This window comes from Trichosurus vulpecula, chromosome 4 (genome assembly GCF_011100635.1).
Source record: "Trichosurus vulpecula isolate mTriVul1 chromosome 4, mTriVul1.pri, whole genome shotgun sequence".
Classification (NCBI taxonomy): Eukaryota; Metazoa; Chordata; class Mammalia; order Diprotodontia; family Phalangeridae; genus Trichosurus; species Trichosurus vulpecula.
In genome coordinates, this window is record NC_050576.1 from 275,324,411 (window position 1) to 275,350,175 (window position 25,765).

Consider the following 25,765-nt stretch of genomic DNA (forward strand, 5'->3'; position numbering starts at 1 on the left):
CTAAGAAAAAGCCATTAGATTAAAGAATTGTGAGATCATTGGTAACTTTGGAGAGAGCAGTTTCAATTAAATGATGAGGTTGCAAGCCAGACCACAGAGAGTAAGAAGAGAGAAGAAAGGAAATGAAGGCATCAGTTGTATACCTCCTCAGGGAGTTTACTAAAAGGAAAAAGGAGAAGAGCTCTAGGACAACAGCCAATAGGATTGGTATTGCTCAAGTTTGAGTTTTTTAAGGATGGGGGAGACATTGGCTTGTTTGTAGGCAGGAGGGAAGCAGCCAAGAGACAGGAAAACAATTAAAGATAAGTGATAGTGAGGGCAATCTGCTGGAGAAGATGGGGTGGAATGGAATCTCTTATACATGTTGTAGAGAACTTTACCTTGGCAAGGAAATAGGCCACTTCTTCACAGATGTGAAGGAGGGGATAGTGGCCTAAGACATCTGAATGATACAAGAAGGGGATAAGGAGCTTTTAGCAACTGGCCTCTTTTTTCAGCAAAATATGAGGCCAGGTTCTTAGCTGAGAGGGTGAAAGGAGGAGGAGCCTGGGGAAGTTTGAAGAGGGATGAAATATTTTTCTTAGGAGCTAGACTTGTGATCTCCTTATTATCAGAATCTCCTGGATGAAGAAACCAACATTAGTCAGCACTTTGTCTGCAACATAATCTTATGAGAATTTACAAGAGTACTGGGAGATTAAATTATGTGCTAGGGATGCCCATAGCCAGTATAATTCAAAGGTGGGCTTAAACCACAGATTTTCTGGGGATGAGGCCAGCTTTCTGTCCACTCTTCCAGGCTTCCTCTCTGTTGCTTTGTCCTTTTAGGGCCCCCAAATATTTTTACCTAAGCTAGAAAAAGAGGAACTAGGAGTATTTATCAGAATACAAATTTAATATATGGGTATTAGTTCTCGCATGGTTGTGATAGATCAAGAGAATTGTGTGATTTTTATGTTTGTACCTCTTTTTATCATGAGGAATGAAAGATTGCAACAGGTCTTTAGAACATGAAGTTAATTCATTTGGTTTTTCCATACTCTGGAAATAGATGAAGTCAGAAGAATAAAGCTCCTATTGGAGAAACATCTTCAGTAGCATTTAGAAAAAAAAAATTTTGTGATTCAGGTAGACTGGATATGGACTTATTGTTGAGGGAGGAGGGAGAAATGAGAAAATGAGTGTTAGTGGTAAAGTACATGTGAAGTGCAAAGAAGGAAACAGACTAAGTGTTACTATAGTTGTCTGGTATACATGGAACAAGAGGTTCCCTTCTAGGTATTGGGGTCCCTATCCATTTGTTTGTTATACACTTAAATTTATGTGGTAGTTTTGTTCTTTTCATAGAAATCAAATTTCTGAATCTTTCAATTAATTTTACAGCTTACAGAACAAGAAGTAGAAACAATATTGGATAAGGCAATGGTCCTGTTTAGGTTTATGCAAGAGAAAGATGTATTTGAACGTTACTATAAACAACATTTGGCCCGAAGACTTCTTACAAATAAAAGTGTTTCTGATGACTCAGAAAAAAATATGATATCTAAATTAAAGGTAAGATAGAACATAACACCCATCAACATTTAATACAGATGTTTAACACGGTTAATGTGATTGTGCATATGGTGATGTGTGTGTGGTTGAAAACATTGTTAAGTGAGCTTTTCATTTGTAAATTTATTTTTTTCTTCTTGCAATTAATGTAGATTGTTCTCTAAGATGCTCTTCCCTAGAATTTAAAATCCTAACAATCCCAGTGTCATTTAGTGCTGCTTGAATACTCTTCATTCCATTCTCTCCTCCCGCCAGATCACCGAGTTTAGTAGATGTAATTCATATTTCACAAACTAATAGAGATTAGCCTTACTGTTGAAAGGCATTTCATATTTAATTTGCTGTTAAGAGATTGAGTTGTTTTAATGAATAAAGATTCAGTTTTTGTACGTGTCCTTTATTTCCAGACTGAATGTGGATGTCAGTTCACATCAAAACTGGAAGGAATGTTCAGGGATATGAGCATCTCAAATACAACTATGGATGAATTCAGGCAACATCTACAGGCCACAGGGGTAAGACTCTTACTTTTGTTTCTTATGTATACATGTCGATCTGTCTGTCTGCATATGTGTGTATTTGTCTATTTTTACACAAACTTTTTCATAATAAACATTTTGCTTGGTAAGTGACATGACCAAAGTCTTCCCCTTTGAAAGTGAGTTAACTTTATTGTACTTCATTAACAGCTGTAAACACTTATTTGTTTCCTGTGTATTGAGTATTAAATATTGAGTGTCTTTTCAAGGAATTTTCATAGTTCACAAAACTTTTCAAAACCTTTTGTTATTCCTTCAAGGTAAAGCAGCTTTTGTTTGTAGCTCAGTTTCTTTGTCATTTAAAAAAATTTATTCTGATCAAAATGGCATAAAATTGTGGCTAATACCAAAATAGGCGTGTTCTTGAAAAAAATCCCACTAGAAAAAAGAAAGATCTAGCTTTTTATCACTTAGTCCTAAGCATCCCTCTAAACTATATCATCTCACACAAATCACCTTTTGTCTGTAAAATCTGAATAAAGGCAAAAGTAATTTATTTATACTTAAATGGAGATGTTCAGAATAAATTGAGAACACTGATTTTAATTATTTTGAAAAAAAATTAAAGTACTGTGTAATGTTGGACATCATCCAGGGGAATCTAGACTATGTTACAAACTCTCATAGTAGAAATAGTATTGCTACGGATAATGTTAGAGCATTTTATTGTTGATAATTTTTTATGTAATGGAAAATCATTTAAGTACTTACTATGTGCTAAGTGCCGTCTATAGAAAACCTTTCAAGTTTGTGGCTAAAACTTTGAAAAATCATGCAGCTCCCTTAACTCTCATCTACAATATTGTGCAGATTTTTAAGGCCATTGATAGTAGGTGATCCTTTTTTATCCAGATTGACCAGTACCACTTAGTGAAAAATAGTAGTATGCTCCTCTGATTAAGTCACATCATACCCAACATTCATCTTTCTATTCTGACATTCTATGGTGTTTTTACTCATGAGTGAATATCACTGAGATTATACACACTGGCTATAAAACTTTGGTTTATAAATATGGTATGATATAATCCATTTGGATTTAAGGCACATGACAGCTCCAAGTAACACAGCTTAGTTATTAATAATTTTTTGATGCTAAAACAAAGAATACTAATAACTTGTTGGATTTTTATGAACAAAAGAACCTGTAGACTTTTCAAGAGAAAGAGGAATGCAGGGAGCACTTGTAGACCTTGAATTCTATGACAAATCTATAGTCATGAAAACATGTTGGTACTGGTTCAAAAGTTGAAAAATAAATCAGTGAACAAGAATTGGCAAAGAAATATTTTTTAAAAACCCAGAATTTGGTGTTTGACAAACTTGGGAAAGAACTGCCTCTTTGGCAAAAATTATTAGGAAAACTAGAAAATTATTCTCATAGTAATTAGGCATGTACCACCCTTTGATGCCATATTCCATAGTAAACTGAAAATGAATTTGTTACCTGAATACAAAATACACCATAAACGATCTATGCCAAGATGTGACATAAGGATCCCATTCCCCTTCATCCAGGGTCCATCTCAGAACTGGTCACCTCTGCTGGAATTACACAGTAGCATGTTGACTCTTTGACTTTGGAACACATACTATATTGGACCAAGGCACCAAAAAAAAAAAAAATTCCCCCCCCCCCCCGAAGGAGCCAGTCTGGGGTAGTACCCTAGTGTAGTATTTCACTGTTCCAGGGGTGGGGGGAACCTTTGGCCTCGAGGCCACATGTGGCTATCTAGGTCTATGGCCTTTTGACTGAGAACAAGTTTTGCAGAACAAATCCTCTTATTAAGGAGATTTGTTCTGTGAAGTTTGGATTCAGTGAAAGGGCCGCACTTGAGGATCTAGAGGGCCACCTTTGGCCTCAAGGACTGGACTATAGGAAGCATAAGTAAACAAAGAAGGAGATTGATGTAGTAATTCTCTCCATCTCCCTTTTTAGTGAGGTGAGGTCTGATCAGAACAGGTTGCTTCACATTAGAGTTTCATTATCAAATTACAGGCATTCTCAGATACTAGGGTTTTTTCCGTGTGTTCATTCATTCTTGGATTTGCTCAATAGTTATTTATTGACTATGAAACAAATGTTTTCTTATTTTGCAATTTCTTGATGTTTAAGCTGATAGTAAAATTTCTCTAGCCCTTTCTGCTGTAATTATAGTAATACTATTTATGGTGGAGAGGAGAGAAAAGGAACAGAAGAGATTTGGTATTGACATAAATAAGATTAGACAATGTGGTTATACTGTAAACACTTTCTCTATTTTTGGAATTTGTATTAATGCACATCATAAGTATTTTGAGGCATACCAGTTTTCTATGTGCCACCTACCTCACCCACCCCCTATTTAGTATTTATTTATTGCATTCATTTTAAAAAAAATTCTTGAGTCCCTAATTCTGTCTCCTTCTACTCCTCTCCCACCCACTGAGAGAGCTTGAAAGGTGGTGTGAGTTACACATGTGAAATTCTGTAAAGCGTATTGCTAATATGTCAAGAAAAATAAAATAAAAAAATTATTCTTCAATAATTCAATTATTCTTCAATTCAGACTCCATCAGTTTTCTCTCTCTGGAGGTGGGTAGCATTTTTTATCATAAGTCCTTCAGAATTGTCTTGGATCATTGTATTGATTAGAATAGCTGTCATTCACTGTTGATTAGCATTGCAATTTCCACTTACTGTGTATAATGTTCATCTACTCACTTCATTTGGAGACAAGTGAAAAACCTGAGACACAGAGTTTTGGGATAATTACTAATCAGTTTATTAATTAGGCCAGCTAATAATCAATAAATTGATCATTCTGTGATTTCTCTTGGTAACCAAAGACACCTAACGGATATACTGAATGCCTTAAATATTTTTTTTTTTGAAAGGGAATGCCCCAACAGGAGAATCAGCCCTGATTGGTAGATGTTTAAAGGAGGGAGCAGAGTAAAAGTCCTTAACTTCTCCTGCTGAGAATGTGGCTTGATCATGAGACTCAGCCACTTCCAGCAGTCTGGACAAAGGAATCCATATCTACTCACTACTCAGGTTGATTTTCTCCTTCATGAACTGGATCACCCTAAACTCCTATGAAGGGGTACAGGGGCCCAAGTTCATTGCTTTGGGGCAGAAATTCACCTAGATTAGATTAGATTCTGTTTAAATAGAAGTAAAGTCTCCTAGTTGGGTGGGCAAGCTGCCTGGGGGGGGGGCCCACCCGCCCCCCAACCCCCCACCCCGGTTGAGGAGCATATTCCCAGAGGATTTGGAAAATCTCTTATCAGCTTTGTCCTTCGGGAATGGATGATTGACCTACAGGGGCTTGTCCATGAATGAGGAAATAAAGAGAAAAATCCTTAATATAACAGAAAATAAAATTTTCTCTAATGTCTCATTGATTCATATAGGTCTTCCCATGTTTTTCTTAAACCATCCTATTCATTATTTCATTCATGTCTGTGTGTGCATGTTTGTACACGCATGCGTATGCCAACTGTCTTGAGTGTGGGAAGGGACAGGTTATAAACATCTGATTTATTAATCTATATACCTTGGTTCACATACGTAGTCTTCCCTGTGGTTCCCTTCTTTTCAAAATTGCAAGGTTGTTCAGTATTACTGTGTGTGCTCTCTCTTTCTGTGTGTGTGTGTGTGTGTGTGTGTACATGTACACATACACATATACAAAAAAAAGGGGGATTTGGGTTTAGTAAATAGGAAGCCATTGATGACCTTGTGTAGTAGATTTAGAACCCAAATTATAAGAGTTTAGAAATAATGGGTAGGTGTCCATTTTTTTTAAAGAAACTTGGTTGTGAAATGGAGTAGAGAGGTGGAACATGAACTGGATAGAACAAAGATGCCTCAAAGGCAAGCTTCTTCATATTGAAGAATACTGAACATGTTTTTAGGCTAAGATAAATGAATCAGTGTAACTTTGCATAAAGTATCTGAGTGTCTTGAATAAAGTTCTGGAAGAGGTATTGAAATGGAGTCAAGACCACAAGATAAATTAGCTTCCAGTGAGGACTGATAACTCTTGAGATGGAAAAAGGAAAGTGGAAGACTCAATGGATGTTGGTGCTAAGAATTCTTCCTTAGTTAAAAGTCATCTTTCTTACCTCAGGTTTTTTTGTAGCACTTAAGATTGCTTGTTTCTCTTTATCACATTCTACATTACATTAAATTGCATTTTTCAAATTTGTGATTTGGAGCATTTTTTCATGTGCTTTTGGATAGCTTGTGTTTCTTCCTTTGGGAAATACCTATTCATATTCTTTGATCATTTCTCTATTGGAAAATGGCTCTTGTTCTTATATGGTCATCTCAATTCACCATATATCTTGGATATCAGACTTCCATCAGAGAAATTTGCTTCAAAGATCTTCCTCAGGTAACATTCTCCTCTAATTCAGACTGATTTAATTTTGCTTTTGAAAAAGTTTTTCAACCTCACCTAATTGAAATTGACCATTTTGTACCTTTAATGTTCATTTATCTTCCTACTTTAAAAATTCTCTGCTATCCGTAGTTATGAAAGATACCTGCTTTCCATTCTCTTAATTTCAGATGCAACCATGTGTGTGTCACGCACACACACACACACACACACACCCATTTGGACTTGGTAGTATGACTGCCTTTCCATTCCAAAATTTTCCAGGCTAGAACTTTGGGGTAGGTTAAATAAGACAAAGTTTAATAACAGTAAATCTAACACCTTACTCTTCTGTTCAAAAAACTAAATTCAAAGGTAAGATGGAAAAATTCATCTAGAAAAGATGAAGGGTTTTCAATGAACTAAAGTGGTAGGAGAGCTAAGAAAGCTAATGGGATCTTGGGCTTAATCACAAGAGGTGTTAGCATCCATGAATAGGAAAGTAATATAATCCTGTTGTATTTGACCTGAGAAGACCATATGTTGAATATTTGTTTTTGAGTACAACATGTTAGGAATGACATTCCAAGTGAATGGCAACCAGTATTCTGAAAGGTGTTCAGGTCATATTATATGAGGATCACTTGAAGGAACGGACAACAAGCTATATTAAACTTGGAGAATAGAAAACTCGGGAGTAGATTCCTCAAGTACTTTAAATTTTGTCCAATAAGAGAGTTCTGCTTGGTGCCAAAAGACAACAAAGAGCAGTGGTTAGAAGATAGAGAAAGACTAGGTTTAATCTAAGAACAAACAAGAAGGAATGGGCCTCCTCATGGGGAATGATTGAACACGTTGTGGGATAGAATTCTGTTGTGTTGTAAGTAATAACAGCAGGATGGTTTTGGAAAAAGCTGGGAAGTCTTAGAGTAAGCAGAGCCTGGAAAACATTGTACACAGTAATGGCAGTATTATAATGATGACCCACTGTGAAAGATGTAGATACTCTGATCAAGACTTTGATGTAAGACATTTCCAAAGGACCCATGATGAAAAATGACCTCCAGAGAGAGAACTGAACTCTAGAGGTTAAAGCATACTTTTTTTTTTCACTTTTCTTATATTTTTTGTTTTATATGTATGTATGTTTTCTTTTACAACATGGTTAATATGGAAATATGTTTTGCATGACCTCCCATGTATAATTGATATCATATCACTTGCCTTCTCAAGGTGTGGGGAAGGTGAGGGAGGGAAAGATTTTGGAACTCAACTTTTTTTTTTAATGAACATTAAAAAATTTTTAATTTAGTTAGTAAATATTTAACAAAATGAAAATTTTTTAAAAACGAATATGCCATCTTGGGAGAACTGTTAGGGTCTACTTTATTGAAAGTCTTTTTTTTCCTTTAAAATAACTCTAGAGAGCATAAAATACATGAGAGTACACCTGTCAAAGGAAACCCAAAAATTATATAAAGAAAATTATAAAAAACCCTTTATACAAATAAAATCAGAAGGAAGGAGAGTTAGTAGTAACAAATCTTAAACTATATTATGAGGCAGTAAGAAAATAGAAAGGTAGATAAATGAAACTGTTGTAACAATCTTACTAGCAGCTGCTGTGGCGGTGTAAAACCAACAACAGCCAGCACACAGAAGGCTGCAAGCCCAGGTTCTTTTGATCTGCTTTACTAAGGAAAGCAACATTAAGGGGTTAACAAGCTTATTTTAACCCAGTATACAAATATCATTCACTCAGTTCAGGGGGAAAAGCCAGCACCCTGAGCTTCAAAGCAAATACAAATTACAAACAGACCAAATACAATTCATAGTTACCAAGAAAACAATTGACATCTGAGTTCAGCTGGAAGGTCCTTACAGGGGCTGCTCAGAGTCCCTCACCTCCAGGAGTGAGAGCCTTAAGCAATAGCTCTGTTCTCCCTTTTTATACAGTTTCAGATGTCATCAACATCATCTGAGTGACCAGAACTTAGGCTTCTATGATTGGCCCGGGTGTTAGCACCTCCCTTCATTGGCTCCACCTGGAGCCCCACCTTAGTTACCAATTCACACCCACATAGGCTTAACCCCTAATAGATAGGGGTTTGGGCCTGGGACTTAGCACCTAGTAAGACTCAATCAGAGACACTGAAATAATCAAAGGAAAGACTTAAGATTTGAGAATAAGAATTCATTATTTAGTGAAAAGTGTTAGGAAAACTGGAAATTAGTATAGCAGAAACTGTATCCTATACCATTTACCAAGGTAAGGTCAAAATGGATACATGACATTGATATAAAGATAGGAAGTATCACAAGAAGATTTGGAGGACATGGAACACACTACTTAACAGACTTGTGGATAGGTGAACAATCAATAGAATGAGGTATAAAATGGATCATTTAAATTACAATAAATAAAAAAGATTTTGTACAAATAAAACAAATGTAGCCAAGATCAGAAGGAAAGCAGAGAATTGGGGCGGGGGGTGGAATTTTGTAGACAGTTTCTTAAAGATCTCCTATATCAGATATATAAAGAATTTGAGTCATTCCCCAGTTGATAAATGGTCAAAGGATATGATGAACAGGCAGTTTTCTAATGAAGAAATCCAAACAATTTGTAGTCCTATGAAAAAGTGCTCTAAATCATTATTGATTAGAGAAATGCCAATTGAAATAACCTTGAGATAATCATTTTATACCTATCAGATTGGCTAAAATAATTGAAGGGGAAAGTGACAGATGTTGGAATGGATATGGAAAAACTGGGACACTAATTCATGGTTGGTGGAATTATTAACTGATGCAGCCACTTTGGAGAACAGTCTGGAATTATGCCCAAAGAGTTATAAAACCACCTAAACCCTTTGACCCAGTATTACCTCCACAGGATCTATTTCCAAAGATGGTTAGGGGAAAAAGAAAAGAAACTATATGTTCTAAAATATTTATGGCAGCTCTCTTTGCATTGGCAAAGAACTAGAAATTGTGAGGATGTCCATTAATTGGGGAATGGCTGAACAAGTTGTGGTATATGATTGTGATGGAATACTGCTGTGCTCTAAGAAATGAAGAGCTCCATAATCTTAGAAAAACACTGATAAACTTGCATGAAATAATGAAGAACGAAATGACCAGAAACAAAAGAACGTTGTATATAGTAATAGCAATATTATCTTAAGAACAACTTTGAGCAAATAAGTCATTTTGACTATTATAAATACCCAAGTTAACTAAAAAGGATATATGAAGGAAGACACTATCTGCATCCAGAGAAAGAGTTGATAAACAGAAGTATGTACAGTATGATTTTGTATATAGATACATATTTGTGTCTAATGGTAGCCATGAAATGGGTGGGGATAGGGGAGAAGAAAAGAACTTTACATTATAACTTTATTATACTTGAATAGCAAGTTGTACATAATTGATTTGCAATTTCTTATGCAATCTTTTTTTATTATACCATGTTATGGCAAAATTTGTTTTATTCCATAAATTAAAAATAAAATAATTTTTTTAAGTAAGTCTTCAACCATAGTTGCCAATTACTTTTCAGTTATGACGTAGAATTCTTTTTATTTGTAGGTTGGAGTCTCTTCCAACTGTGAAATTCTGCAATTCCCAAGCTTCCAACAATTCCCATCCCTCTGTTTCCTAAATTTCAGTCCCTCATTATCAGCTACTGCCAGATGTCTCATAGTAGTCTAATAGGCATCTCAAACTCAGTGATTCCACAGCAGAACTTATTATTTTCCCCCTGTTCTTCCATACTTATATTCCTTTCAGGATACCACAATCCTCTCAGCAACCCAGGTTGATATCCCAGAAACTATTAATATCTTGCCATCCCACATCTCATACATCCAGAAAGCTGCAAAGACTTGTCAATTAAAACCTCCACAATCTCTCATGAATCCATTACATTCTCTCTAGTCACATGGTCACCTGTGGTCACCTGCTGACTATAGTATTAGCCTATCTAGTCTCCCTGCTTCCAGGCTCTCCCATCTCTAATTCATCCTACACACGGTTGTCAAAATAATCTTTCTAGATATAAGTCTGACCATATCATTCTCTTCATCAAAACCTTCGCTAGCTTCCCAGTAGCCTGGCATTTTAGGCCCTGTATAATCTGGCTCTCACTTAACCTTTGCAGGCTTATTCCATAATACGCCCCTTCATGAACTTTGTTCTAAGCAAATTTGACACTCCCATCTCCCACCTAGGAATATGTGTAACCCATTCTTCTGGCCTAGATCACACTTTCTGCTTATCTCCATGTCCTTGAATCATTGTATTCCTTCAAGTGTCAGTGGAGTTGTCACCTCCTCCATGAAACATCCTCCAAACCACCTAATTGTTCACACTGACTTGTTCTTATAAGTTACCTGCTTGCACATTGTATTCCTCCAGAAGAACGCAAACTCCTTTCAGGAATTATCATGTCATTGCGTCCTGAACACAATGCTGTGAAAATAGCTATTTGAATAGTCAGATGATGACACTTACATGAGCTTGAGTAATATAGCTAAAAATACTTTTCTTTCAAACTTTATTATGAGGCTTATACAAGGTATGAAGATGTGGAAAACTTGACCAAGTAGATTAAAACTCTGAGTTAAGATTAAAAGAATTTTTGTTATATTTGTACTTCATAGAGGGTGCCATGCTGTTTCTAAAATTTCAGCAGAGAAGAAATAACACTAGAAACATCTTTGAAGAAAGAGATCATTTTGATACCTTGATAATTTTGTTTTAAGTCTAAGGAAAGTTTCATGGCCTTACAATATAATTATGTTTATAGGTCACAGGATTTTGTTTGCAGTACCACAACAGGCTACTTGTTTTAATTTTTCCTTACCACTATTGACCCTCAGTTTTAAAGTGAAGCTTAGTTCTCTATAAATAATCTCTTTTATAAGATTCCTCCACTCTTTGTTAAGTATTAGACTCTACTTCTGCTCTTACCAACATTATCTCTTTAAATATAGTCAATACTGATAGATTTTTGAAAAGGTCAAGTCTAGGAGACAGATGGGGGAAGGTCACAGATTTCAACAATAGATATTATGTTCCTGCTATATGGTCTATTTTTCGCAGAGAAAATTGTACTTGTGTATGAAGATTGGATGTTAAATAAGTAATCTTGGAGGTGAGAAACCAACTAGGCCATGTACTTGCTACCATTTTAAGGCTGGCCTCACAAATCAGTAACTGACTAATTAGAGGATATAATTAATTCTAACTAAAATCTGAGGTGTTTTTCTCCCATTGTGCATAGGTATCATTAGGTGGTGTTGACCTCACAGTTCGAGTCCTTACAACAGGATACTGGCCCACTCAGTCAGCCACACCAAAGTGCAACATCCCACCAGCACCAAGACATGCTTTTGAAATATTTAGAAGGTAAATACTAAAACTAGGCTTTGTATTTTCAGTACCAATACTGCTTCTCATTGAAATAAGTTTAAGACTTAGGAAAGCATACAGATTAAATGCATTGTTTTTTTTTTTCAATGTGTAGTAAGGATCATTAAATTTGATCTAAAATGGTAGAAGTCAGTGAGTAAGACTGCAGAACCAGTAGTAATATAAAGTAGTTTAGAGTAGCAAATCAGTAATGGGGATGGGGCTTTTTTAGTTGGCATAAATGAAAGATCTTGAAGAGTTTACCAATTCCAATGTTCTTGATGGAACTTAAAATGGTGGTGTTCAGAAAGTCTGCACATTCGTTTTATGCTGGTTTCTTTTTGAGTGTAATAATTTATTGATACCTTTTTGTTTGATGCTTTTTTAAAAGTCTTCTGTGGGTATACATGGAGGCATAGCCATGAATTCAGTACTATTTTATCTGCTCCTAAATTACAACACAATAGCTGTTTTAAGATAGTTTTCAATTGTTATAGTGGAATATGACCTGAGTGATAGCATCTCTGCAACAGAGCAGGGACAGTGCCTCTGTGGAAATGTCCTTACATTCCATTCTTCCATATGCACCTAGTGTGTAATTTGTAGCAAGACAGTTAATAATCTGTTTGGCCATCGGTTTCCTCAGTTAAAAAAAATAAAGGGATTAAATTTAATGAACGCCATGGTTCTTCCCAGGCTCTAAAGAACCTTACTATTTACCTTATCTTTTATGTCCCTTTCTTTCTCTCCATGGCTACATAGGCTTGCCTGGGGTCATTATCCTTTCTATATTTTAAAATAGATAAATTATATGAATTAAATTACTTTTTTGTTGTGCTGTAGGTTTTATTTAGCCAAACACAGTGGTCGGCAACTGACGCTCCAGCACCATATGGGTTCTGCAGATCTCAATGCCACCTTTTATGGACCAGTCAAAAAGGTAATTGTTGGAGCATTCATATATGCCTATATCAGGTAATCAAAAACTTTAAAAATACAATCCATGAGGTAAATTATGTGGTTAGCTTTCATTTAGTTATAAAGGCAACAGATGTAAATCATGCAAATCCTTAAGGGGCTGGTAGGTGGAAGCCTGGATTTTTATTGTTCTTTTCCTTCAGTTAACTTTTTCATTTTAAAAACACATCATTTGCTATTCGTCTGCCCTAAGATCTAAGTGCTAACAATTACTAAGACTAATAATTCTCATGGAAAGCTCAATTTTTTGTGGGTATTAGAAAATTAATTTTTAAACTGTCAAATTCACCAAAGATGACTTTAGAATTCTTAGGTTCCAATAACCTGAGTGCTTATGAGCTAGATAACTTTGCAGGTAAACAAGTAAGTTAAGAAACTGTAAATTAATTCTCAAATTATGTAATTCACTAGTATTTTAAAATTATGAAAAGTTAGTGAATCTGTTAATTTTAATTGAGAATTATGAGATCAAGTATATTTTACTGTTTGCTTTTCTAAGTTTGTTGCTTTCTTTAAGTAGGCGCCTCAAAGGAAGTTTAAAAAAAAATAAAAAGCTAAAGAAATAAAAGGATTGGGTCTTAAAATAGCAGTTCACATTAGGTAAAAAAATTCTGTCTTGATTTTTTTTTTAAACTGGTCTGTAATGTAAGAGAGGCATGTGGTATAATGAACAAAGAGCCAGTCTCTGAGCCAGGAAGAGCAGTGTTGGTGAGCAAGCCACTTAACCTTAGTGCCTTCAGCAACCCTAAGGTGATGAAGAAAGTACCTACTTGCATGGGAGAGTTTCCTCACCCAAGAGTTCCCTATACCAATAAAATCATGGATCCAGTCCCTGTCTCTGTAAAAGAAGTTTAGAATTACCAGAATAGTATATAGCATTGAATAAAACTACATTCATTTATCCTTAAAGCAGTGATTTTTCAAAATCCATCAATTACATGAATTTTGAATATTTGTTGAAATAAGTAATACTTCCTAAGATAAACTGAAGCATGCTTACCATTCTGGCGTGAAATAACCTGGGATTACAGACTCTATTGATAAATTGACCCCCTTCAGTGTTTGCAAGATGGAATTGAGTTACTAATAGACTTTAAAAGAAGACTTTTTTTATTATTTAATAACCAAAAATAAGTCAAGTAAACACACACAAAATAAGGAATAAAAGCTTACATTAAACCTTACATATTTAACAAACGTTTAACAATATTAATATTTTTCCTTTTATTGTTTTTAATATGCATATAATTCTAACTGCGATGGTTTTTCACTCTGGATCACCTCATATAAGTTCTATTCATATCTCACTGAGTACTTCCTATTATGTTTTTATGGAAACATTCCATTACAGTAATAACTATAATATATTCAGCCAGTTTCCAAGTTTGGGACGTAGAGGTTATTACCAATTTTTGCCATCACAAATGGAGTGTCTACTAACGTTTTGGCACAGTTGTTTTTCCCTTGTAATTTTTTTTTTGCAGGGATTTAATCTTTGCATTATAATCTGTTTGGTGAAAGGTATGATCAGCTTTGAGATATATTGCATTGCTCTCCAAAAATTTTATATCAATATTTAGTTCTAACAGTAAATTCCTATTCCACCATATCCCTAACATTTATTTAATTATTTTTGCAAAAAGTTAGCTATAAGATTGTGAATTACAGTTGTCTTGATTTCTATTTCTGAATGGATTTTTAAGATTTTACTTTTATCTGACCCATAAACTTCTTTTTAACAAAAGTTGCTGATTAATATTTAAGTTGTAATTAAATATTCCTTAAAATATTTCTTATTTATTAGGTTTTTATTGATTTTTTTTCCTCCCACATAACATAAAAATAAATATGTTGGTCTTTTCTAAAATTACTTATGTGAATGATTTTGGAAAAAAAATCAGTATATTTCTTAAATATGTATATAAATCATTAAGTCTTTCACTGTTAATCTTTAGTTCTTGAGCCAAAGACCTTTTCCATTACATAAGACTTTATGCCATTTCATTTTTAAAGAAATTATGTGTCAGTTATATAACCAATACTTTATTTCCTAATAATAAAACTTCTTGTTTGCTAGTTATGATCGTTTGTATTATGTCTCCGGTAGAGTGACAGTAGCTATGAAATTGGTGGCTCTTCTTATAAGAATAAAGATTATACTACAGAAGTAATAGTCATTTAAAATAGCAAACAGGAATTTTAAAATTAATTTTATTGTTATATTTTTATTTTAAAAAAAAATAGGAAGATGGATCAGAAGTTGGTGTTGGAGGTGCCCAAGTAACTGGCTCTAATACACGGAAGCACATATTGCAAGTCTCTACTTTCCAGATGACAATATTAATGCTCTTTAATAATAGAGAAAAATATACATTTGAGGTATGATTTACAATTATATCAGTTTTAACCGGTATTATTTTTAACTTGTTAGAATAACAATTTCTGGTTCTTGTATACTGTACTTGAGAATGTCTGAAACATCATCCTAGTATTGTTGATTTGTGGAGTTGGCTTCTATCATAGTTCTTTTTTCCAACTCACAGTTTCTTACCTAGAGCACAGTATAAGAATAAAGATTCAGTGAGACATGTCTTTGATGGCGCTAAAACAGCTCATCCTCTTCTTGTGATTAGAGAACGCTTCAAGCTGTTAGACATCACACACCAGTTATTCACCTTCCTACCTTGCCAAAACATATACTTTGGCTGCTTAGTAGGAATCTTTTGCCTTTTAAATTGCTTTCTGTTGTTTCCATTTGATTTCTTTTCAGACTAGCATTAATTCCTTAGAACTGGAAATTGGTATTCTACATGGAAAAGTTGCTAACTTATCTTCTCAATTTTACTTTCTTTGCCAATAAGTAGTCTGTCTGTTTATCTTTCTCCTCTTTCTTTCTGCCCTCCGCTCCCCCTCCACTCTCTTCACACACACACACGTAGCTTTACAAACTACCTACTTCCTGTTGAGGAAATATTTTCTTTCCTTCACAGTATCTAAGTAGTTTAAATTTACTACTTCTTAATAAAGTGATTTTAAATTATCTTTCATTCCTTTTGAAGAACTTATCACTAGTAACAATCTTTAAATAGTATTTATAGTTGTTAAAGCCTGTCAAACAGTTAATTCTTAGGATTTTTATGAAGGGTAAGAATGTAGTATCCGTATTATATATCAGGGCTATCCAGCCTTAGGTTATCTTTGGGCCACATTAAAATTAAATAATTATTCAAGGGTTGCACCCAGAATAAAAAATACAGTACACTAATAGAAAGTGGAGGAACGCTCATCATCAACATGACAGGCAAAGGCGCAAAGCACGAAAGTAAACACAAAGCAACAACACAACAGTATAAAGGTAGGTGCATACCGACTAGTCTGTATCGTACAGACAGAACGCATCCCACAGATCAATTGAAAGTTCCGTGCGATATGTTCCGTCCGTAATACTGCTTAAAAACACCAAAGAAAATTAACATCAACAAGATTATTAGTGATGGAATTTAAAAATCTAATACAGATTCCATGCAAATTATTACTTTATTTTTTTGCTCGTGAAAATTAAAACCCACAGGTAGGCCACATAAAATCGCACTGGGGCCATATGTGGCCCACAGGCCGTATTTTGGACAGCCCTTTTGTATATCATGGGCATTTTATAGGTAAAGAGTCACTTTTTAGAAGTTGAGTTTGATTGTGTAGATCCACTTACTATTAGGGCAGTTAAGATTTCCCATTAGAATATTTCCTGAATTCAGTAAGACCTTATTAAAAGACAACTTTATGATCTTGATGTGAACATAGAGAGAAAAACAATTGACTTTTAATTTGAGTTAAGGTAATTTTCTTGAGGAGGCAAGTCAATGTTAGCTTTATGGTTCAAATGTTTTTCCCCTTAAATATAGTAGATGCAATTTTGGATTGACATTTTTCTTGTAAAAATCTTAACTTTGAGGAACGATTAAAAAAAAAAACCCAGCCATTTGTTTTGTTGACTTCAAGCACAAGGGTGTTTTCAGAGTAGTAAAAAATAAAGCTACAAATTATGAGAAGAGGCTTATTATATACAAACAGTTCTTTCCTACAGAATATAATTTAATTAACACAACAAATTTAGGGCATTAGTTGACACATAGCAAGAGCACTCCTTAGTGTTGAGGCCTTCTACAGTTCCTTAAAGATGAAACTGAAGGTCCTTGATAGTTGTTGCCAGGGTGTGTCTGAAACCTGCCATAGGTCTCAGGAATAATATATCTACAAAGAAACAAGTTTTATGTTAAGCAGTTGAAGTTTGAGAGGCAGCAGTGGATAGAGTCTGGGCTACCAAGGTTCAAGTGTTGCTTTCTTCACAGACTGGCTATGTTACCTTGGCTGAGTCACTTGTTGAACCTTTCCGGGCCCCAGGCAACTCAGTAAGCCTATTAGTTGCCAATATGCGATGATAGGTGGAATTACCTTACTGAAAATCTCTATTAGTCAAACTCAAAGCATTTGATAAGTGCCTACTATTTTTCAAGCAGTGTAATGGGCAAAGATAAAACAATAAAACAGTGCACCAATGAAATTACAGTTCTAGACCAAGAAAAAGAAACTTGAGAGAATCAGCAGTATTTCTCTGTTCTAAAGAGAAGGTAGGACACACCCCTCATGTCAACTCAATTTTACTTATTCTGGTCTTTCTTCTTTTCTCGGCCTGATGTGTCTAGGAAATCTTTTTGACAAGTAGAACATTAACTATGTAAGGCAAGATTGAGTCCTCAAAGTTGTTTCAACAATCTGGCTAGCAGCTGTTGTGGGGGGTGAAAGACCAACAACCCAACAACCAGCACGCTGCAAAAGCCCAGGTTCTTTTGATCTGCTTTTCTAAGGAAAGCAAGTTAAGGGGTTAACAAGCTTACTTTAATCCAGCATACAAACACCATTCACTTAGTTCAGGGGGAAAAGCCAGCACCCTGAACTTCAGAGCAAATACAAACAAATTACAAACATCGACAGGCAGACCAAATACGATTAATAGTTACCAACATCTAAGTTCAGCCCGGGAGCTCATAACAAGTGCTGGCCCAGAGTCACATGAGCCACCACTGCTGTGGGTAAGAGCTCCAAAAAAGAGAAAGCCAACCCCTGGTTTTACATCTTTTTCAGGGTGACCTGAAATCGTCCCAAAGAGGCGACTTAAATCCACATGGTCTAAAAGCCTCTGATGTCCCAAACGTGTCACTCAAACCCATGTAAAACTAGGCCCTCCCCTGAGGCAAGGAGGTCACCAAGGGCTCCCAATCTAATCAAGGAAACAAAGGCCAAACTCTTCAAAGGCACTTGGTTGAACTGAGTGCTAAGAGCCCATTTTGATTGCCAACACAAAAGTCGACATGGCAGCCCTGGAGGTCATCTTGAATTTAAACATTTCCTTTTCATTACTGTTAGAGTGTGTAGCAACTTCATTTTTCAGGTTGTGAGCACCTGTTATTTTGTAGTTGGGGATGTTATGGATTGATGTAAGTGAATGGAAAGTGAGACAGTAAGGCTTCACTACCTCGTAGGGTTGGAGAAAAAGGCACCTCATAGACCTGAAAGCACTATAGAAATATAAGTGGTTGTTTGTACCAACATATATAATGTGGAGGAAATAGCCAGCAGCTCTTGAAAGAAAATGTGTGTACATAAAAGTCTTATATAAAGGCATAAATTCTTTTACTTCTGAAGAACAAGTTATATTAAGGAAGCATGTGAACATTGACGGTTTTGTAAATTATAAAAAAAAAAGATACTTATTATGTGTTTTTATTTTGTCACAAATTCATTCAAGAATTTGTTAATCATTTGTATCATTTTATTTATGAGGCAATTTTATATCAAATCAAAGATTTATACAATTTTCCAGCTAGAAGAGTGCCAAGAAAGAGTTTTAGTCAGTGATCTCGGCTCTCAGCTTTGGAGATGGCCAGAGTGGAGGTTAAGGGATCCACAGAGGTCTAGATGGCAGATAGGACTAGAACCTACCTCCAAAAATTCCCAGTTATCAAAGCCAGAGGAACTTAAGAATCTACTCCACCCTCTTCATTTTTACACATTAGGAAGCACAGGCCTAATTAGAGGAGTGAATGGACTTGCCCACCACACCATGGCAAGTAAATAGCAAAAGCAGAATTCAGACCCTGGGTTTCAGCTTCCTGTTGGCCACTCTGCTATACTGAATTTCCAAGTCTCTCTGTACTCAATCATACTGCCTTAAGTTTATAGTGAGTTGGAGCAATTCATGTGGCTAAGGGATGCCACTAGTAGTTACTATCTTATTTTACAAATGTGTTTTCAGCATGTTCTTTATTATGCAGGATTTATTAATTGGGTACAGAACTTTGATAGACCAAGTTAATTGTAATATGGTCAATACCAGAAACATATTAATTCTTACATTAAAGTTTTACCATCTTACATAAAATGTCAGTATTCCAGGAGCAGTTTAAAAGTTGTTATGCCTAAATGTAACTGAAATTTTCACTTGTTTAAATTTGATTAAGACAACTCAAACCCTCGAAAATGAAGGGCTTCAGTGATTATCTCCTCTAGACTAAATGATATATTAGAAATTTTATGTTTACATCCCCTGAAATGAAACAAAATCTACTATTTCTCAACACTCCTTTTTCATTTGGCAAAAATTTATAAGCTTCAGCAGTGGAAATGAAGAAATAAAACTGAAAGATATTGCTAAGAAGAAAAATACATAGAGTCATTGATATTGTCCACATTGCTTAGAATCATCACTTCCCAATTATAAGAGAAGCCAAGGGTTTATATAAAATGTTACATTAAAGCATTCTTGGCCTTCAGAAAGTGATTCAGCTGGCCAGTCCTGTTTTTGTGCCCACTTTGTGCAGTGCTGCTGAGATGGTAACAGGAGTTTAGTCCACTCTAATGAGCTGCTCCCTGGCCCTTCCTTAGGAATGGTTTGTGTCTGATAATGATGAACTGGACCCTTGAGAAAGAGCAGGCTTCCTTATACATTGAAACACAACCAAAGGTACCAACCTTATTTTGTTAGACATTTACTCCAGACTGCAGAGTAGTGTTTAGGTGCTGACAAGCATACTGGAGTATGAGGTAAAAGAGGAAAAAGATCTCTCCCTTTCACATCGCTTCTGTAGAGTGAAGTTAGGCTAATTAGAATGTGTGGGAGCAAAGATAGATGCTGCATTTATCCTAGTAACATTTTTTTAAGCATTATACAGTTTATAACTTTTTTCTGTGATTTTAACTCTCTTGCTTAGTGTTAATTACCAACCATGTTTAAATTTTTCATGTTCTAAATATGTACCATAAATTGTATTAATTTAGATTTACTAACTTAAAACTTGTGATGATTTAGCTAAGCAATGGTTATACCATTTCCGTTTTTTTAAGTATTTACTATGCAAATGAATAGTATCAGCACATCTAGAGGAAATATTTTTAAGCTGCCTACAAAAGTTTTGATAGTTCAAGTACGTTGGAAATATCTAGGAATAAGTGATGATAATCACGGTTCATTCTTGCTGAAGTACCCATGCTTGCATATATACTGTGTTAACCTAGTTATTGAAGACACTTGAAAACAATAAAATTGATTTCTTTTTAAATGTTAAAAATTCATTTTTAAAATGTTCTTTGATTCACATTGGTCCTCTCCCCAGTTAGCTGAACTGCTGAAGTTGTAGTGTATATGTAGGCACAACACTTTTATAAATTATTTACTTAATATAATTCTCCTAGACTTCTTGGTCATGCTGTTTTCTAATTACATAACCTGTTTGGATCTTTTTTTTAATCTAATTGTATTAATCTGAATTTTCAGGAAATTCAACAAGAGACTGATATCCCTGAACGAGAACTTGTTAGAGCCCTACAGTCCCTTGCATGTGGTAAACCAACACAGCGGGTTCTCACAAAAGAACCTAAATCAAAGGAAATAGAAAATGGTCATATATTTACAGTTAATGATCAGTTCACATCCAAACTGCACAGAGTCAAGATTCAAACAGGTATCTAGAATTGTGCTGAGCTGTTTATTCCTCAAAAACATCATGTGGGACTGAAATCTTACATTAAGAATGGATTTTGAGTACTGTTCACCTTGAGAAAAAAACAATGATGCAAAGATAATCCTCATTAAAAAGCACAGAATAGGAGCATTTTAAGAGTATTCAGTTGGGTAACAAAATGTTTGTTTTCATAAACCAAAATCCTTTGTTAGACTATTAAATCTCCATTTTTCAGAATTGTGCACCATACGTCTGTATATATACATATATGTGCACATGTATGGAATTTGGTGATTAAATTTTTTTGTTTGCATAAACATAACTTTCAAAATTTCGTTTCATTTAAATTCAGTAACAAGAACTTCTAAATGTCTCAGGTAGGGTTATTTCTACTTACTCCTTTAGAAAATAACTTGTCCATACCTATTTTTAATAGCCCATTTACTGTAGAGTGTATATGAGGGCAAACACACTGCCAAGAGATTAGTAGTTTCTAGTTACATGCGGGTATTTTAAAACTCCCACGTTTAAAAAAAAAATCACAACATAGTGACCTGAGAGATCCTAGTGAAATTTGAAAAGAGTTCTAGGAGTGCCCCACTGAGAAAGTTAAAAGTCATTATTTCAGTGTATGTGCACTTAATGTGACTAACAATTCAATAGTAGTTTTAATTAACAGTGTCTGGGAAACACTCTTTTCCTTCCTGAGTTTTCAGAGTCTTTTGCCACATTTGAAACTTAAACAAGTAAGGTTTAAAAAAAACAGCCCTGCGCACATAACACACATTGATTCATTGGGCTGAAATGATACGGGCAATTTAGATGGGAGACATGGTGTTGGAATAGGTGACCCTGGAAAGTCCCTTTCCAACACATGATTTAATAATATTATGGAAATAAAATTAAACCTGCATTGAATCTTATAAACCTGACAGATGTCGGTATTCAGCATGTCCAGAAATGACCCTTGAAATTGCTGTATTTTTTCCTTTTCCTTTTTAAAAGAATGCCTAGCTTAGAGGGAGGAAGAAAAAAAGGGGGGGAACATGAAACCTGATTTCTTACCATTTTGTTATGTCATCTATAAAATGTGATCTCAAAAAACTGGTTTATAATGATTGAATAATATAGTGTTAAAGTAGGATTTAACATAAGAATTAAATTATATGTAGTAATTTTATAAGTTGTGGATGTTTACAAATATATTATTCAAATGGCACATTTCTTAAGAATGTCGCTTGAATTAACTTTTGTATCTGTTCATAAAGTGAACATCACTAGATGTGCATTGTGTGTTTGTCTTGTATGTCAGATTATTCTATTGCCTATAACTTGTTTTTACTCTTATAGTTGCTGCCAAACAAGGGGAATCAGACCCAGAAAGAAAGGAAACAAGGCAGAAAGTAGACGACGACAGAAAACACGAGATAGAGGCTGCTATAGTACGGATAATGAAATCTAGAAAGAAGATGCAGCACAATGTGCTAGTAGCAGAGGTAAGATTAAAAGCAGCCTAGATGAATAGGAGAACTCGTAAAAAGAATGACATCTTTACATAAAATTTAGAAATACGAATTGTCAACAAATGAGAGTAAACTTTACAAATACCGTGTAGCAGCCAAGATGTCAAGATCTCTTCTATTTTAAAGGATAGACTTTATATCATGATGCAAGTAGAAAGTGTCTCAAAGAAATAAACCTTAGCCATTCACATTTATTTGTAAAGAAAATAGCAAATATGACATTAAGAGCTTAAGAAAACAAATGTCTAAAAAACTTTGATGTACCTTTTTTTCCCCCTCCAGATGAACACATTTACATATTTCTGGTAAAATTCACACTAGAAAATGTAATACGATATGATGTCCTTGATGTTGTTAATGGTTTTCTGGGATACACAAATTCTGGGGATAGTTATTTCACAAGTAAAAGTTTTAATAACTATTTAATAAAGAAAAATCTACAAAAGAGTGAAGGGCACTGCTGTCATGACAGTCTTTGAGGTCTGTCAGAGTAGCTTTTTGCTTGACCTATTTTGTGTCCTCTGCTTCAAAACTTAAAACATCACCTGGAAATCATTACATATGTTGAGATGCAGTTTAATATTCATCTAATGATAATGAAAATACTTAGCATTTATATAGTACTTAGAAGGTTTGCATATTATTTTACACATATTAACCCATTTCAACCTCCCAGATGTGATTCTTAATTTTCTTTACCTAGAATACAATTAGTCATCATCATTTGACTTAGCATTTTTGTCAAATAGGAGTTCAGTCACTAGGAATTTGAATTATGATTGTAAGGCCAGTGCCATAATTTTGATATGTAATAGATTTTGAGTCCTTCCTTTTCTTATTTTTGCTTTGTTTCTTCTCATATTGAATTGTTGGCCATCATCTTGGAAAAGTGACAGAACAGGGAGTGTTATAGATTTGACCACTGTGGAGGAAAGTATCTCTAGCAAGGATCATCCTTGTTACTCACCTCATACATTCTAGTCCAAAATCATCTGACATTCTAATTACCTCCAGTTTTCCACCTCAACAAAACTCTGAGCTTTTTAGCATCAGGACATCATCAAGTTTTACAAATGGTTTCAATTTTCAAATGAAAACTTATACAAACTTTTAAAGAATGATTTGGCCTATAATTAAAGCTACAGAGACTTTCCTATTCAAACCACATAAGGTTTTCACATTTAGAGTACAGCTTTTCAGTGATGAATTCTGTTAGAAAATTAAGGGTTGGTCTTTTTTTTCCCTGCTTTAGGTAACTCAACAGCTGAAGGCCCGATTCTTACCAAGTCCAGTTGTTATTAAAAAACGTATTGAAGGACTTATTGAGAGAGAATATTTGGCACGAACACCTGAGGATCGCAAAGTATACACTTACGTAGCATAAAATGCGTTCAGAAAATTGATTTATTCTTGGACTATACTCTTCGCATGAACTGGGAAGTTCTTTTAAATCATTAAATATTAAGACGACCATCTCTTCTATTAAATTGCAGTACGTGTTCTAGGCCATTCAGATCAAGCCTTTACTCCCTTTGAGAGTTTTCAACATCAGTTGATTGAGCTTCAGGCTTTTCAGCGTTATCCCTGTAGAGATCATCTTTACAGTTCCTCGGGAAAATGTGAATGTGCCGCGTTTTGTTTTCAATACTGTATGAAAACAGGAAAAAAAATAAAACAAAAATTTAGAAAATACAGCTCATTAAAAAATAAAATTGTTGGAATTTCATTTTCCCAGGTCTTCAGTGTTGATGTAAATGTGTTTTTGTAGTGTTGCTTAGCACTTTGCGCATTGTATAAGTTGGGTAACAGATAAAAAGAAATGACAGAATTCCCAATTATATTGATCTGCTTCCAACATTTCTGGAGTCATGTTTAATTTAAAGATTTGGTAAATAGTCAAAACCCCCAGGATACCATTTTAGCATGTTCCACTACTCAAATTGCACTTACTAATCTAACCTCACAACCATGAATCTTTGTTTCTGTCTTAATTGGCTTTTTCTTGTTTTAATTTGAATTCTTCCAAATTAAGTCCTCATATTGATTAGGTTTTGTTCTGCATTATTTCTAGCAGTAAGAAAGGAAAATATTTTAGTATGTATAAATTGTATAATAATTTTTTTGCTGTTGTACTCACTGCTGATAGTGGATTGTACAGAGCGGTGTTTTTATTTCATTTATTGTAGACAAATTCAAAATAAATGGATTTAGTGTTCACATACCCCCACTAATTCAAATATGTCAGAGCACAAAGGTGGCAGATGGTTATTTCAGCCCCTTTGAAAAGCACACCAGTCTACACTTGTTATAAATGTCTTTGGTTTTTTTGCAACCATAAAGTTCCTCTACCTTAAATACTTCGGGAGAAAAAAGTGAAGCCTGTTGTGCACTATTAATTTACTGTTTTAAAACACAATCTAAAGATGCAATAAATATGGTTACTTTAATCTTTTAATGAAATCTTCAGTTCTTACAGCCAAATTTTATGTTTTGGAGTGTGATAAAGCAATATTTTTTAAAGCTGGTGATTTGTGGATAAAACTTGTGTTCCACAGAATCAGTTACTTTCAAAAATGTGCTTTGTGCTGAAGATGTGCTTCAGTTTTCCTGTACTTCCAAACATTCACAGATGTTTTTGACCTAACATCTGCCAAGGACTCTTATTTTTCTTCATTTTAACATCAAAGTATTTTTATATTTGATTTTATTTAATTTTGGTTTTGTTTTGTTTTCCTAAGACGATGTTTCAAAAATGTAATTGGGACAAACCACTATAGATGCCTGTTGGGTGGAAAAATAGATTGTTACTAACAAGTTTGAATTGAATAACTGACACTTGGTTGAATATAAGTACTATTGATACATTTATATGTGTGTCTCAGAAGATGATTTTTGTTCAACTTTATGGTCAAGTTAAAGCAATTGAATTTTAATCTGGATTAAAAATTCCGCATAAATATTTTTTTCCCATGCGTCTTGGGTAATAATTTTTCCTTCTAGATTGGCAAATGTGCTTATGTTAGATTTATTTTTTTTTCAGCTTATTCAGAATTACATTATTACCATTTCAAAAGTTTTTTATTTATTTATGTTGAAGTACAAGAGATGAAAAAATTTGTCAGCATCATTCTCAGGTTTATCTTTCCTCATCCCACCGTAAGGTTTGAAATGTGGATATTGGGTCAGTAATAATATGGAAAGTCAGAGGTTTTCCATGTCCAATTGTAATTTTAGTTAGGCTTTTTTGTTAAGCTTTTTTAAGAGTTATTGGGGTTTTTTCAATGTTCTTTTTTAGTTTTGGGGTTTTTTTTTGTAATTTCCCTCCCTAATTAAATAACTGTAATTAAGTTCAGGTAATACATATATAG

At 34.6% G+C, this 25,765-nt stretch overlaps 1 protein-coding gene across 1 annotated transcript in view; it reads left to right on the plus strand.

The window, feature by feature from the left end:
* The window catches only part of CUL3 (cullin 3), a 115,088-nt gene extending 89,726 nt beyond the window's left edge, over positions 1-25,362 (plus strand). The window contains exons 9-16 of the mRNA XM_036754520.1: positions 1,384-1,554; positions 1,962-2,069; positions 11,751-11,875; positions 12,722-12,818; positions 15,101-15,235; positions 20,688-20,874; positions 22,225-22,370; positions 23,650-25,362. Coding sequence (XP_036610415.1) covers positions 1,384-1,554; positions 1,962-2,069; positions 11,751-11,875; positions 12,722-12,818; positions 15,101-15,235; positions 20,688-20,874; positions 22,225-22,370; positions 23,650-23,781 — 1,101 coding nt within the window. The 3' untranslated portion in view covers positions 23,782-25,362. The remainder of the gene's footprint in view (positions 1-1,383; positions 1,555-1,961; positions 2,070-11,750; positions 11,876-12,721; positions 12,819-15,100; positions 15,236-20,687; positions 20,875-22,224; positions 22,371-23,649) is intronic.
* Positions 25,363-25,765: the final 403 nt, after the last annotated feature.